General features: G+C 44.8%; 1 protein-coding gene across 1 annotated transcript; it reads right to left on the bottom strand.

Moving 5' to 3' along the window:
* Positions 1-2,791: 2,791 nt before the first annotated feature.
* Positions 2,792-8,928, bottom strand: PSCA (prostate stem cell antigen). The gene is made up of 3 exons (XM_074573680.1): positions 8,661-8,928; positions 6,427-6,531; positions 2,792-4,480 (listed from the first exon to the last, which is right to left on the bottom strand). The coding sequence occupies exons 1-3, from the start codon at positions 8,710-8,712 to the stop codon at positions 4,269-4,271; spliced, it is 369 nt and encodes a 122-aa protein (XP_074429781.1). The 5' UTR covers positions 8,713-8,928; the 3' UTR covers positions 2,792-4,268.
* Between the last annotated feature and the right edge of the window lie 7,394 nt (positions 8,929-16,322).

Below are 16,322 nucleotides of genomic sequence, written 5' to 3'. Positions count from 1 at the left end.
TTAGGTTGAATTCAGGGGACCTTGGCGATGTTTTTCAGACCGGGTACAGGCACTGGGTGTAACTTCTACTGGGCCATAGGAAATACTGTATGCCCTAACCCTTATCCACCGAGATAATGAATACTAGCTAATAATACCAGTAGAAAATACAGCACCATAACAATAATAGAAGCAATACTTTACTTTTAATCTGAACATATATCTGTAATGTTTCCTACCATAAAAGTCATACCAAAATGGTCACTTAAGATCAGAGTTGCTTTACTCTTCCCATCTGTAAGAGGTAACCTCACTGCAGAATTTTACGTATACATTCAGTCCATAATGCAACCATAGCCTTTGGAAAAGTGCAGCTGCTGCCCTTGAAAACAAGAAACCATCCATTTTATTGTCCAGCTATATATTATTTAAATAAATCAAGTGCAGTTTGATCCTGGAGGAATAGAAATCTCTTGCATACATGATGGATTGAGTTGTTTAAAGAGACTATCCTCAATTTTAGGCCTTCTGATAAGTGGAGAAAAGATAGAACTGATAAAGCCCCTCAGCCAGCAATGTCAAGAAACAACTTGCATGGGCAAAAAAACCCCACCACAACCTTGTTTTTTGAAATAAATGTGCTTGTGCCTCCCCCAGCAAACAGCTTTCAGCCCTTTTTCTTACCATCCAGAGAGTAAATCAACTTTCAACCAGGGCTTGCGTGATGCCAGATCATCTGGACTGACCGAGCACGCTGCTGACAAAGGGTGCAGAATAGAGCGGGAGGGACTGAGTCCTGTTTGTGTTTCTTAGGGGTTTATGAGGCAGGAGGGGAAGCCAGCCTTTCTGCCAACATGCTGTCACAGCACCTGGGAAAACAGTCCTCTTCCTAGTCTTACCCTGGCCCAGCCCAGGTTCTGACCCTGTGGCTGAGTCATTTGTCCGCTCCAGTTTGCCACCTCCTAACCCTTCCCAGAATTTAAAGGGTTGTTTTTGAGGCTGTCTGTTGGTAACCTGCACGGAAATGCAGTGTTGTCCTATTGCGAGTGCCGTGCCAGGCACCCATCAAGCAGCAGCGAGTTTCACCGGCTAGCGCTGCATCCTGTCCGCAGGGGCTTCCTACCCTGCTCTTTACTGTGTCTATCCCAGTCATGGACTCTCCCAGTTGCCTCTCCCTGGGACTCTCCCTTCTCTAAACTATCTAATCTCCCACCCCTCCAACACTGCATGAAAAAACTCCACATATATCCACAGAGAGGATATATCTCCAGACAAATCCAGAGGCGAATCACTCATCAGTCGACCATGGACTCCTTCTAGAATATATACAGAGAAGAAACCGGGAGGGGGAATTGTCCCTTCAGCCTGTACGGGTCTAGACCTCAGGTCTCAACCACCAGAGCATGGGAAAGTCTTGGCTCCAGCAAGAAACTCCTAAATGCTGTGCTCCAGCAAGTAGATGTTGTTGCACATGGTACCGATACGCTATGACACGGGTAAACAGACTCCATTCATGCTAAAGACTTTTGACACCTCTCTTATTTTCAGGGTTGAATGTGTTTGACCTCTCCAGAATCTGGAGAGGCTGTGTCTCACACAGTGACCCTGGGGACTTGTATGGCTCTGGTGTTGGCTAACATGCATTGGCCATTTCTGTACAGCTAAACTCCCAGTCTCCAGAAGGGGCTGTTGTGGCCAAATTGCTTGTGGAAATGGCCACTGGATAAGGATGTGTGTGACTGCCTGGGAACTATTTCAGAAAGTGGGCACAGGCCAGTAGTGTGTCAGGGACATTCTTACAGTGCAAGAAGATGAGCCCTTGGATTGGAGAGCTCATGGAGCTGGTCAGCCACGTAGAAAACAGCCTGTCTGGGAGATGTACAGCTGAATGAGCCCTTTTTTTAGTGACTAATACTCAGGAGGTTAGCAAAAGCCAGAATAAATTATCTCACCCGTCCCATATCCTCCCTCTGCCAATAAGCAGAGTTGTCTCGTATGAGGAAGGCAGTTCGTTCTGGATATTCCTTTGGGGAAACCCCTTCCCTGCTTCCTACAATGAGCAGCTTGTTAATGCCTTGAGTCCCAAGGATTTATGTACTTTTATCTTTCACAACAGCAGACAGAGTCATTAATTTCAGACATGTGACTTCATCCAAAATTTGATGTTGGCTCTTGTCCCATGGTTATGGGTCCTCCAGATGACTGATTTCCATCAGGGAAGTGCTGCTTTGTTATTTCAGCCTGTGGCTCTGCACATCCTTTGCAGCTCCAATAGTTCTTAAGGGTATGAGAGAGGAAAATATAGAGCTCTTGGACAATCTCCCTCCCCTTTTAGTCCTCCACCCACTGTTGTCCTGACTTCACAGCTCCTTGACTTCATAGGTCCAGCCTATCTTGTCACTCCCACCTGGGGCTCCCCCAGGCCCATCTGTACACTCTGCTGATACCAGCCTTGTCTTCTTTTGTCGAGGAGGCACATGTGACACAGTGGCCTTCTCCAGAATGTTTCCTACCTTGTTTTTCCAGATGTCTTCACATATGTGTTGCTTGGAGGTCTTTTTTGAGAGTTTCTTTCAGGCAGCTTTGTATGGTGCTTTCTCTGCTGCCATTGACAAACATTGTACAGGACCTCCCCGTGCAAGATGGGAACACCCAAGTTTCTGTCCATAAAATAAAATATCTGGAGAAGGCAAACTATAATTTAGAATCTATAACTATATAGAGGGGCTGTAACTGTATAGGAGAGATGTTAAAACTATCAAGTCTGCCTTGCATGCGTTGACCTTATTGGTATCAGTAACAGAGAGGGCTTGAAATGGTTTTCCGTATATTTGAAGCTTGCATGGTTGCCATATTCATTACACCAGTAAAGGGAAAAACATAATGATTGTATCAATGCCAGAGGTTGCACTAAGCTGCTCCTTCGTCATATCTTCATGTTCTACATGTGACGAATGGAGAGAGCCACTTTGGCTTCAGCAGGGTGTTGCAGGAAGGGGGAAACATCAGTGGGTGAAGAAGGGAAATTCCTATTACAAGGAAGGGAATAAAGGGCTCTATGGTTATCCTCATGACTCCAACAAACCTTCAGGAAACACCAGTCTCCCCCTACTCATGCCCTCCTAGCCCTGTCCTGAAAATACCTCAGGAGGAGAGGAGTCAGCCTTATGCCTTTCCCTAGTCCCCTGCTCTTGTTTTCCTTCATCTTTTCCCTACACTTGCCACCTCCCCATCTCTTACTGACTGTATCTCACGTGGGGTTGGAAGTTGGGGGTGTTCCCTCAGGTGTGTGTTCACCTCCAAGATCAAGGAACCAGAGGGGAAAATGCGAGCTCTGATATCTGCTTTCTGCACTCTCCCTGGTCTGCTAGGCAACCTCACAGGACCTTTAAGATAAACACCTTTTCAACATCATGACAGGACCTGTGTCACAGGCTGTGGCATGGGGAATGGACCAAAGAGGAACTTGGAGAAGAAAGCTTAAGAACCTACCTATGGGAGATGGGCACTTTCAGGGGATACCACTCTGGCCAGGATGGAGACTGGTAATCCCAGAATTGGATCAGTTAAACAGGACACTACGGGGACACCCTTTCCACTTCACTCTAATTGCCAGCCATGGTGCTCCAGGTACCTGAACGTGCAGTCCTGCCCACCATCCCAAAGATGCTACAGCTACGGGAAGGCATATGAATGGCTGTATGCACACATAGCAGGGAAGGCGAGTGTTACTTTTATCTTGTACGGTGGCTAACAACGTGCAGAGTGCTAGGGTGTCTAGGTTCCAAGCAAGTTCCCCTGGGGGTGTGGTTACACTTCATGGGTTTTCTTGGGGTGTGTGCCCTCCAGAGTTTATCATAAACCAGAGCCCCTCAAGCTTTGGAGGTACAGATGACACCTCTATTCTGCTCTGCCATGGCACCTCTCGGCACATATCATCATTACACAGCAATGATAAGGACTGAACAATTGCCAGACATGCAACACACCCACTGCAGTTACTGCTTGGTGCAGAAATACATGACTAAGTGATATACAGGTAACAAACTCACACTTGATTCAGAAATAAGCATATTTTAAGTGTTATTCAGATAGCATGCACACATATTTTCTTATCTGGTAGCACTACAGCAATACAATAACAGTAATGAAGAAGCTATCATATAGCAAAGATGTGCCATCAGCTCCAAGGATGCTGTGTGTCCAACACAATGCATTGCTCCTGGTTAAAATTCCTGTAAGAAGTGTGCTCTAAGACTTTCTGGGGTCATAGGAATCCTCTTTGCTCCTCACAGTCTGTTGTTCAGGAAGGGCCAGAGCATGCTGGCTGCTATCCCTGCTGCCATCCCATAGCTGTACGTCACACTGCCAGCTGCGTTGACGTTGCAGAGGTTGGTGCTGCAGCAGGAGACATTCCTGTTGCCCACGCTGAAGTCCTGATGTTCTGCAGCGCATGACGGGTCACAGCCCTTGCTGATGATGGTGAAGAGTCCTGCAACCTCTGGAAGAAAAGCAGGACCATTACTACAAGGATTCAATGCAAGCCAAGCCAAGCCTCATGGAACTGAATAATGAGATGCTATTCTTCTCTCAGCTCACTTCTTGAAAAAAATAGAAAAAGAGTATTTCCAAACATCTGCATGTTTACTGTAGCAGAGTGCATTTTTGGGGTGTCAGTTTGTCAGCGGTGGGGGGGAAGATATCAATCCCCAAGTGTCTGCTTAAGGCAGTGTATTCCACAGCACAATTCTTAGGAATTTCTAAAACAGCACCAACTCCAGAAATTGTAATAATTTTATTAATAACAATTAAATAATTAATAACAAAAGTAGCCATTAACACCTCTTTTGGTGAGCCTAAACTATTAACAGATGAGGAGCAAGCATATGGAGTAATTTTTGCTCCTATCCCACATATCTTTGTTGTATGGAGCCTTTCAACACCCAGGGAAGTTATGGAAACATGGCTATTCCCATGTCACAGATGACAGACTTATTGTTTGATTTGTTTCTGGGAGGTACAGCCTATTTTTCTGTGGCCAATTGATAGTCAGCTGGTTACCAGTAGATTATGGAATCATAGAATCATAGAATTGCCTAGGTTGGAAGGGACCTTTAAGATCATCGAATCCAACCGTTAACCTAACACTGCCAAAACCACCACTAACCTATTTCCCTCAACACTATGTCTACCTGTCTTTTAAATACCTCCAGCGAGGGTGACTCAACCACTTCCCTGGGCAGCCTCTTCCAATGCTTGACAACCCTTTCCATGAAGAAATTTTTCCTAATATCCATCCTAAACCTCCCCTGGAACAACCTGAGGCTGTTTCCTCTTCTCCTGTCGCTTGTTACTTGGGAGAAGGGACCGACCCTCAACTCTACATCCTCCTTTCAGGGAGTTGTAGAGAGCGAGAAGGTCTCCCCTCAGCATCCTTTTCTCCAGGCTCAACAACCCCAGCTCGCTCAGCCGCTCCTCACAAGACTTGTTCTCCAGACCCCTCACCAGGTCTGTTGCCCTTCTCTGGATGCTCTTGAGAATCTCAATGTCTTTTTCGTAGTGAGGGGCCCAAAACTGAACACAGTATTCGAGGTGGGTCCTCACCAGTGCCGAGTACAGGGGGATGAACCTGCATGAGTTCTCTTGATCTTGCACAATCTATTCTGGGCATCAAGTCTTTGACATATGCAAATTTAGTGTACTGGGCCAGTGGGTTATACAATGTGTTGTCTCTCCTGCATGTGAATGCATGGCCATGGATTTGCACATTTCCAATAAGGACAATGCCAACTGGAGGTATCGCATTAACTGCCTGACAGAGATGAGTTTGAACATGACACTGATGGGGTTTGTGCCTCAGGTCTAAGAGTAACTGAGCTGTTACCACAGATCTGGACAGGGCAAATGTTTTTTTGCCAGATCTAGAATGGGAGAATTAAATCGTAATCTGTTAAAGGAGTTTACCCAGAGACACACAGATGGCTGCATTCACAGCTGGCTGTAGAAGGTCTTAGGTGAAATTCCATCCTTTTCATTGAATCCACCTAAAGTCAGCTCTGTGATTGAATGCTCCTAACTTCATGACTAGGTTTCACCAGACTCAGCTCCTCGCATTTTAATTCATGTTCCAAAATTTTCAAAGCCATAAATTTAATTATTGCCCTTGTAAGCAAATAATTTATGGTGTTATGAAAGTGACACAAACACAATTTTGTAGAGGTGAGAGACATTGGTAGGTATTTGCAATGTCAAGTGCAGCACTGAAAGCTTTTTTATCACCTTTTCTCCCCAGATGGCTTTTCTCTTCCTCCTGCACACTGAGCTTTGCTGGTCCACACCAGCTAATGTATCTAGACTAGGTGGGGCTGGCTTGGACATCTGAGGCTGGGACCATGCTTGGGCTCCAACATCACAACTAAGATATTGCCCACCCCCACTTGGCCTTACTGATCACATCTGTCTTGCACATTTCGTTTTCCTTGCAGATCATTTCCGTCTGACAGTAGGAGTTGCTGAGCTTTGTCTTGCAGCTGTAACACTGCAGAGAGGAACCTGCAAAAGACAAAGATGGGTTATAAGACAAATCACACAGAATCACAGAATCACAGAATGGTTCAGGTTGGAAGGGACCTTAAAGATCGTCTAGTTCCAACCACCCTGCAATGGGCAGGGACACCTCCCACTAGACCAGGCTGCTCAAAGCCTCATCCAGCCTGGCCTTGAACACTTCCAGGGATGGGGCATTGACAACTTCCCTGGGCAACCTGTTCCAGTGCCTCACCACCCTTACAGTAAAGAATTTTTTCCTGAAATCTATCTGAAGTTCTCTAGGGAATCCAATTTAGTGCTTGCACTGAGAAACAGGACTATTCCTGTGGGTACTTAAAGGAATATAGCACTTCTGTTACTAGGAAAACAACATTTTTTTCCATTTTTGGTAGGGAATAGTACACTCGCTTGAGGTAAGAGTCAAGATTTGCAGTTGCTGAAGGTGTTTCAGATGTAGTCAGTGCAGTGAGGGAGCAGCTGGTCTCATTGACGGGTCTCATCAGTTAAGGGGAAGTGCTTCCCAAATGCTTCTTCCTCTTCTTTTGGGATGCTTATCTCAGTTCCTGTCTGGAGCAGGCTTTTTGTGATATTCCCACAGGGAAGGGATGAAGTCCCCAGAAGGGCAGGTTGATACAATTTGTCTGTCTCTGTAGATGTTAATGTATTACCAGGTGGGTCTGTGAACATTAGCTGAAGTGTTGCCAGGGTTGGATGAAAGAGAGATAGCGAGAGAAGAGAGGATGGGGGAAGGATGGAGCAGGCAATTAGTAAGGTCTCATACAGCCCATTGTTTCAATTTGACCAACTTGTGACTCGTCTTCTCCATCACTCCCTCTTAGAAAGCAAATACAAAAGAAAGTGCAAATGCAGCTTTTGCCTCCCTCTGAAAACCAGGTGACCACATGCTTCCACCCCCTCGTGGACATGCCACTCTATGGGGGACACAGTCGGTGTTGTTAACATCTGCTGTGCTGTTATGTTCATCAAGCAAAGGCAGAATAAGCATTGCAGCTTGGAAGTGTCTAGCCCTGATGAAAAATAGTCCCCAGAGGAGTGAGAGCATGGTGCAATTACCTGTTCCTATTACCTACCTGTGCCCCAGGGCATCACTGGAGCCTTGCAAGTGTGAGAGTCGATGTATATACATATATTTTAACCCCATGACCACAGGCTTGGATCATAACTCCATCAATTCAATACCCTAATGCCTAACATACTCTTTTAGAACACGGAATAGAAACTAGTGTTATTCAGAGAGGGAGCAAGAAGAGATTTGAAGCATTTTTCCCCCTCTGGCCAAGCCTTTCTGGTATAAATGACTGATGCAGTCATAGAGGCAAGGAGCCAAACCCCAGTTTGTTTGTAGTGCTGCACTCTGCTCTCACACTTATCTGACTTTTAATGCAATGAAAGTCAAATTTCAGAGCACCCTGAGGGAAGCTGGCAAAGGAGAGCATCTGGCCAGGACTGCATGAGACCCGTAGCCTATTCCTTAGGCATCCTCTGCTGAATGAGCAACGTTTCTGCTCAGATGTGCTTCTTCAGTTCTCTGGTAATAAGGAAAAGCTGGTTTAAAAACATTTTTTCCCAGTCAGGCCAAAAAAAACCAATAGTGACACTGTCCAAATCCCACCCATCCAGTTTAGAAAATAACACACCATAGCATTATCCCTTTTTCTCTCCTATTAAAATTCCGACAATCAGAGGCCACTATGGAAATGAAGAGTCAGAAAACAAGTTGGAACAACACTTACCTTTGCAGAAATGTTGCAATTTTGACAGCCTGGGAAGAAGAAAAATAATCCTCCCACCCCACTTAAAAAAACCCACACACACATATATAAGTGTATGGTCTGGCTTAAATAGCTTTGATTTCAATTAAATTCAGTTTTGTATAGGATTTATCTTTCCTGGAAGCTGCGCTACCCAGCACTAGGATCACACCATCAGCAGAGTGGGACTACGCATTTTTTTTCCATGCAACACACAGGACACCCCATCAAAACCCAAATATGACATAGGACAACTGCGCCAGCATTTCTTCCCTCACTGCCAAACCCCATCACAAGTCTTTTCTCTTAGCTGAAGATCTGCTGGAGGGGATGCGGGGCAGACTCTCCATGCTGTCTTACCTGAGTCCAAGCACAGGACTGCTCCCAGCAGAAGAACAAGGAAAGCCTTCATTTTGGGATAGCCTCTCTCCTGCTGAATATGGGTTGTTTCTTCCTGGGGCAGTTTATATACCCTGGGAGGCAGCAATCAGGCATGCCCAGAAGGTTGACCTTTGAAGGTACCTGAGCGAGCCTGGACCAAGGGAGGGGTTGGTTTATGGTAGTGATATTTGCATTAGGTGCCTCTCAATCTGACTGCGACTCTCCGAGCTACCAGCAGCTCCTCTCCACCACTACGCCCACGCCTTTCCTCCTACCCTTGGGCAAAGTGTTCACACCAGTGGAAAAAACCCAAATTCTTTAGAACAAGGCTGGCCTTATGCATTTCCCCAGAGCCAGTGAGGTTGCGGTTGCACCCTGTGAACAAGGCTCTCCACCCCCATTGCTATCTTGAGTGGAGCTATTGTGTTTAAATCAAGGACATAAAGTTCTTTTAATAAACACCTTCAGCTATTTCTCTGCACGTGTGAGTATGTCCGTGACATTCGTGGCATGTGGTGGCAAGGTATGTGGGCAAAATACTGTGCATTGGCCTTTTTCAGGTGTCCAGGTGCTCATTTGCCCTTAGTTGTATGTATTGTCTGTAGTCTAATAAAAGACAATGGCCAATTATTTTTTTTTTTAATGTGTGGTGAAATGAAAGGGGCTTTGTGATGGCTTTGTTTGGTCTCAGTTTTATCTGCCACTTCTGCATTGTGGCATGCTTCTCTTTGTCTGCCAGTCCCTCTGCCTAGTACAGGTTGGGTAAGGTTTTGCACTTAAACTCACATCACTAAACAATTCAGGTTTGTAGAAGAAATGCCACTTCTTATTACAGATGAGGACGAGTTCAGTCACATTCCAAACTGAAGTGTGAATGTTTGTTTTGGTGGGTTGATTGGAGACCTCTCCCATCCCTATGTCCTTTGACCACTTCTCAGTATACGCCAGTGTAAAAGAAACCAGGCCTTTCTGCTAAATTTAATTTGCCATGTTTTCTTGCTTTATTTAGGTTTTTCTTAAATCTCAGGAACTTAGAGCTTTGCAATAATAGCTTTCATAGACTTGCTTTCATGCAGTTTAGTTCTTAGGACACCAGGCCCTTTTTTAAGTGGAAAGGAAGGTATGCTGCCATGTTGGTAGATCATTACTCTTGATCAGTGGCTATGGGATGAGTGATAGAGGCTCAACTGGACTAAGACTGCCGAAGTTAACGACACTGCCCTGATTTACACCAGTGGAGAATCTGGTGCAGGGGATATGGTTTAGTGATGGTTTTTGTCAAGAGTTAGGTTGATGGTTGGACTAGATGATCTGAAAGCTCCCTTCCAACCTAGGCAATTCTATGATTCTATGATTCCATGATTTTGCAAATCCTATTTCCTCTGTGGGGATCTTACAGGCTTACCCTTGGACTCTTAAACTCCTGTTTGAAAAGAAAACAAAACCTCAACCCAACACTTTCTTCCATGTCTATTGACTTTTGCTTCATTGTATGTTTGCAGAACATCTCATTTATAGCTAACTGTTATGGAATAGTTGGATAAAAAAAGTAGCAATATGTTCTCAGACTCTGGTGTTCCTTATTCAGAGATATTTAAGGCTATTTTTTTTTGTTTTTAATCCCTTATGATTGTCCCTATAGGGTTTCATAGAATCATAGAATATGTTTGGTTAAAAGGGACCTTTAAAGGTCATCTAGTCCAACCCCCCTGCAGTAAGCAGGGACATCTTTAGCTAGATCACATTGCTCAGAGCCTCACCAAGCCTGGTTTTGAATGTCTCCAGGGATGGGGCATCCAGAGCTTCTCTGGGCAACCTGTTCCAGTGTCCCACCACCCTCATTGTAAAGAACTTCTTCCTAATGTCTAATCTAAACCTACCCTGATCTGATTTAAAACCATTGCCCCTCTTCCGATCACTACATACCCTTGCAAACAGCCCCTCTCCAGCTTTCCTGTAGGCCCCCTTTAGGTACTGGAAGGCTGCTATAAGGTCTCCCCAGAGCCTTCTCTTCTCCAGGCTGAATAACCCCAACTCTCTCAGCCTATCTTTGTAGGAGAGGTGCTCCAGCCCTCTGATCATCTTCGTGGCCTGCCTCTGGACCTGCTCCAACAGGTCCATGTCCTTCTTGTGCCAAGGGTTCCAGAGCGGGACACAGTATTCCAGGTGGGGCTTCATGAGAACAGAGTAGAGGGGGAGAATCACCTCTCTCGATCTGCTGACCATAGTTCTTTTAATGCAGCCCAGGATGCAACTGGTCTTCTATTGGCTCAAGTCCAGCTTTTCATCCACCAAGGTTTGGTTCCTTGTGTTAGGGAAGAATAGGGCCAAGGGGAAAGCACTACCTGGTCCCCCCATCAAATAGACCCAGGCCATGAATTAAATATTTCTTCCTTCAAGCAACTCATTGATAAGCAAGAGGGAGTGCTTTTTTCATCCTCAGCAGCCTGACTTGCTGCCAGTCAAACTCTCCTAGTACTGTTACTTCTTTTTATTCTTTTTCTAACAGCATGAGGGCTGCCAGTGAAGAGCAGGTCTTGTGGTGCTGTAAAAGAGATGCACACAGCTAAGATCCTGTCCATGCCCCAGTCCGGCTTGGCTGCAGCCCAAGGCTGTGTGAGAACTCAATAATTCCTATAGCCTTGCATCAATTGTTGCTTCTCACTGTTTTTTTGAATGCTTGTGTGTAGTTCCTGCTCAATTCCTGAAGATGGCAAACGTGCCCCGTTATAATTATTATACATACATTAACATGCAGTTGTCCATGGGATTGTGTGTGTATTGTATTTTTTATTTTCCTGATGTTATAAAATCCCAGGGTCATCTAATTGCATGAACAAGACCATCTATTTCCCCTGGGAATCTAAGAAGGTCTACAAATCACTTGGGCTTTTTTTTGGTACTATTTTATGTTGTCAGAGCAGATTCCTGATAGATCCAGGTCTGGAGCTTTCTGTTGAGGAGGGAGGGAAAGAGGTCTTGATTATTTGCTGTATCCTCGTTCACCTGCCTGGGGTCAGGCTGGGAAAGTGGTGGTGGACCGCAGTACACAGCATGGTGTCACGGATCAGACTGAGGGGCTACATAACAGTGGTAGGGATAAGCTAGCAATTTGAGGACAAGAAGGGCAATAGGGCAAAATGGTGCCTGGGAAATCCGGACAAAGATACCAAGTGTCTCCGAAGGCGAAAGAAAGTTGCTTTGATTTCCTGGGCTGTGTCAACCATTTGGCTAGGTGGTCTGAAGAGGCTGTAGCCAAGTCTGCAAGATGACAGGGATAATGTATTAAGACTTCAATCACAGACTGCCTTTTTTCATGGGGATGTCTTTTATAAGCAGAAGAGAAAAAAAAAAACAAAACACAACAGAACACAGTAAATAGGAAAGTAAGATGAAGTTCCATGCACTCATCCAAACTCCTGAAGGAACTGTAGCCCTTGAAAGACCAGGATCATCAGGGGATCCTGCAGAGTCTCCAGCTTCCAAGCTCAGAGATGTAACACCTTCTCGGATGCCTTAATTCAAGCCAGAATTAAGTGCAAGAACAAGAGGAGATGCTGTTCAAGACTGCCCATCCCTGAAGAGAGATCACTGCCTTGCTTGCTCAGCAGGAGCGTGGCTTGCAGCTCCTTTTCAGGATGTTCTGAAGTACGTGTGTGGAGGTTGTGATGGGCTGCAGAGAGAGTCTTTTTGACTTTACTACTTTTGGAAGGTGTTTGGTACGTGTGCAGCGAATGAGCTGGTGATGTCTGTTAATCTACTAAAGACTGTGGGGATGTGGGATGTATGATAAGGGAATTTTGTGGCCAATTTTAGGCATCGAAGTGGGAATTTCTAATGGCTGCACAGCTGTATTCTTGGGAATGCAAGCAACCTCAGGAGCAGCGAACTGTCCCAAGTCAGAACGGGTGGGGAATAAATAAGACTGAGTTACTAGATGTCAGTAAGGCAAATCGCGTTACAAACTTGTCTGTAAGGAGGGAAGCACGGATCCTGAATGAGGTATATGATTGGATAGACAGGAAGACAGATGGCTAGATAAGGGGAGAGAAAGATTTAAAAACAAGTAGATATATAGATGTCCACAGAGATAGGTGGGTAGCTAGCAATCAGGAGGAGATGGAGTAGCTAGTCCTGTGTACCCTTTTCTGACTATCTACATGATTACAGGTGTTCTGTGTTCTCCTTGTGACAAAAGGCCACAGCATGTCCCCTGTCTCAGCCTAAAGTATTTCTTATCAACCTCTCAGCTGTTTTCCACTCTCCCCTGCACGTGTCTTGGGATGGACAGGCACGATGCTGCCCAGCAGCAGGAAACATGAGCTGTTGCTCCAGGGCTGCCCTTGACTGGCAGCAGAGGTAGGCTCCAGCTGCTACGTCTGTAGATGCTTAACACTGTTTCATGTCATGGTCTAGCTCACACTACAAGGATTTACTTCTAGGTTTACTGTTCAAGTAATCTTCAGAGCACACAGAGGCAAGGCTAGGCTGCCTGTGACATCTTCCAGAGTTCAGCAATGGAGACTGGAGCTGCCATTAAGAGCAGAACGATCAGCAAAGACAGAAAAGCCTCTGTCACTGGGATGCTGAGGGACCTTTGGCATGTGCCTTCCCTTCTTTGTGCCTCTTCTTCCTCTAACGACAAATAGGGGTCATGACTCCTGCATCGCAAGGGAAGCGTTTTGAGATCTAAGGGTGCAAACAAGTACAACCAGCGAGCGTTATAAAAGTTTAATAAGCAAGAAGCCTGTTTGACCTTGAATATTTCTACAAGGGTCCAGACACAGATCCAAACATCCAGCTACTCCCATTTGGGATTTCAGATTTTGGAAGCTACGTGGCAAGTGCTGGAGAAAAAGTTCACCTTCACATCACATACACTCTTGTTGACAACCATGAAATCAATGCATTGCTGCAAATTAATCCCACTACGGTGCTAATCTGCACAGCAAACTGTAGATGGACAAGATTCTGAGGGCTGTAGAGGCTGGAGATCCCCATACGGTGGTGCTGTTGCTACGTTGCTGGTGTACAGACCTTTCAGTGTGTGGGAGCAGCCCAGACTGTTTGTTTAAAATCTCAGCAACTTCAGAGCATCAAAAATGCATTTGACATTTTTTTGTTATTTTGCTAATTGCTAAGCTCTTTTGGTTGTAAAAGACTTGGAGTGTGGGATTCCTGCCAGCTTCTGCTGGCGATGCCTCGCACATCTCCAAGTTGTTTGCAGGAAAAAGGAGTTCATTTTCCTATGCCTACGCTTTGGAGTTGGGGTGAAGTGTGGGGACAGTAGCCTGTGCTATGATCACAAAGCAGTTCTGTGCTTGCTTTGCCATCACAAAACACATTCTTACCCCCTTGCATAGCAAACATTGCAGTTTCTTATGGACAGATGTAGCAAAAAATAGTTTGAAACACAGGCAGAAAACATGACTTTGCTGAGATCACACAGCAGGGCAACATCAGACCAGCCAGGACCCTCAAGCACTCTATCTGCTTCCTAGTCTATGTCCTTTCTCTTCCATTAGGAAAATTATTTAATTGCTCTGGCCCCTACAGGAAACCACAGAATATTAACAGAGAAGAACCTGAGATTTGCAGTACAGCTACTGCAGGTAGAAAAGGGTAGACCTGATGGCTGGGCACACGAAGCCCCATATAGAGCCAGCAGGGACAATTGCTCTTCATGTGGCAGTGGGTGCATTCAATGCATGGCCACTTACGGTCTCTCCTTTGTCCTTCTTGCCCTCTTTTTTCAGGCCAGCACTCTTGGATGGTACTGCTTATCGCACTTAAACAGTTTAGGGAAGAAAACTTTGGCACAGGAGCCCAGTTCATGGTCTTACATGTGGGAAAAATATTTTCCTGAGGGAACATATTTGTCAGGGATGTTTTGTGACTTCGTTGTGAAATTGTTGACAAAATGTTTTCTGGGTTGGAAAATACCATTTTGTTGACAAAGAAATGTTCTGCAGAAATAACAAAGCTATTTGAAGTTCAGGATGGATTTTGCAACCAAACCCAGGTAGAGAGCACAAGATCAATCTAGAATAGCCAATCTCCACTGGTTAGGACATGCAATTAGGATGCAGAAGATAGAGGATCAGTCCTAATAAGTCGTGTTTCCTTTTGCTTGAGCAGATGCTCTACCCACAGATACTGGAATTCAGATTGTACTTGCCTTTGTCCCTCTTCTTAGAACTGTTCCACTTTGTGTTAACTAATTATAAACTAATTGGGCCAGAGAGATGTCATGAAGCAATTTGATTTTGATGAATTGGCAAATTCTTACAAAAACTGTTTCATTAAAAAAGTTTTTTTTCCTGGCTGCTTTATCAAATGCTCCAATGCTTAGGCCAGCAGAAGATGAGTAGTACAAACCAGAAGAGATAATAGGAGTTCTGATTAATGTCTGTCATCTCCTCCTGTTTTAACTGTTTAGCTGAAAAATTGGTTTGAAAACTCAACCCACGGTTTCTCAGAGTCATTATGAAAAGAGAAGGGTTTTGCTAAATACAGTGTATATGAATGGCTTTAAAGAGAGGACTTTGTTCTGGCTTTATAGTCTGTTTTAAGTAGTGGCTAGGAGGCTCTTTGGCAAGCAGTAACAGGGGAATTAAATTGTTTCTAACTCCAAGCATTGCCCTCCTATCCTGACAGTATCTAAGTAGCCAAAGTAAACAATATAAATTGGAAAAAAAATGTTATTACTTCATAGTTTCCTTGCTGTATCCTCAAAGTTTTCTTTGGTGTAGCCTCACATTACCATTTTTAACTCCTTCTATCACACTCTAATTCAGTGATTCTCTGTGTTTCTTCCCACATCAACCACTAATGATGAGCTCATCTCATGCAATTGGGGTGTTGTACCTGGCCATACCACCCAGACCACTCTCTATTCTCAGGGCAGATCCCGTCAGGAGATCTTGGGGTGTTGTCCAACTTATTCTAAAGCTGACACCTGAATTTGGTCAGACAAGTTGTCCTCCCAGTTCCATTTGTTGGCTAAATGTCTACTGACTACAGTGGGAGCTTGGCTACTTAGCCCTAAATAGGCCACTACCTTGCAAATGGTCATGTTTTGTCAGATGCTCAACAACAAATGCACGCATAAAAGGGGAAGAAAAAAAAGTGTTCATATGGTGTGACTCAAAGCTGTTCCCAGCGGTTACATTTTTGGTTTTGTCACTGGAATGAAATCATCCTTCACACATCCCCAGGCAGGAGTCAGAGATCCCTTCCTCTACTTGACCTTTACAAATTGCACATCCTGCTTCGCTGTAACCTTTTCAGTGGTGCCACAGATCCCAAGCATAGATTTCATGTAATCGATACCGCAGCTCTGCACTGAGCACACGACTTAACAACTGCCTTCTCAGTCTCTTCAGAAAAAAAAACAACTGTGATGCCAAAAGATAGAGACAGGAATATACCTGGGATTAAAACAGAGATCCAACAGGACCCAAATGGAGGACGTGGATTTATAGATTTTGCAGCCTGAGCACAGCCTAAGGGGTGCATTTTTCTGATGAGCAGCAAAAATAGTGAAGCTTAGTGTGGTGCATTGACCTTGGATCTATAACTCCCCTCCTCAGCAGGACAGGGAGGGGAGAAAATAATATGGAAAAAAACTTGTGGGTCAAG

Source organism: Larus michahellis, chromosome 2 (genome assembly GCF_964199755.1).
Source record: "Larus michahellis chromosome 2, bLarMic1.1, whole genome shotgun sequence".
Taxonomy (NCBI): Eukaryota; Metazoa; Chordata; class Aves; order Charadriiformes; family Laridae; genus Larus; species Larus michahellis.
This window is presented reverse-complemented; position numbering and strand designations above follow the sequence as displayed.

Bases quoted from the DNA above. Each gene is read 5' to 3' on its own strand.
- PSCA (XM_074573680.1), bottom strand. From the start codon at position 8,712: ATGAAGGCTTTCCTTGTTCTTCTGCTGGGAGCAGTCCTGTGCTTGGAC. The intron at 6,532-8,660 runs GTAAGACAGCAT...TGTCTTTTGCAG, and splicing joins AGTCCTGTGCTTGGACTCAG to GTTCCTCTCTGCAGTGTTAC. The intron at 4,481-6,426 runs GTAAGGCCAAGT...CTTTTCTTCCAG, and splicing joins GTGCAAGACAGATGTGATCA to AGGTTGCAGGACTCTTCACC.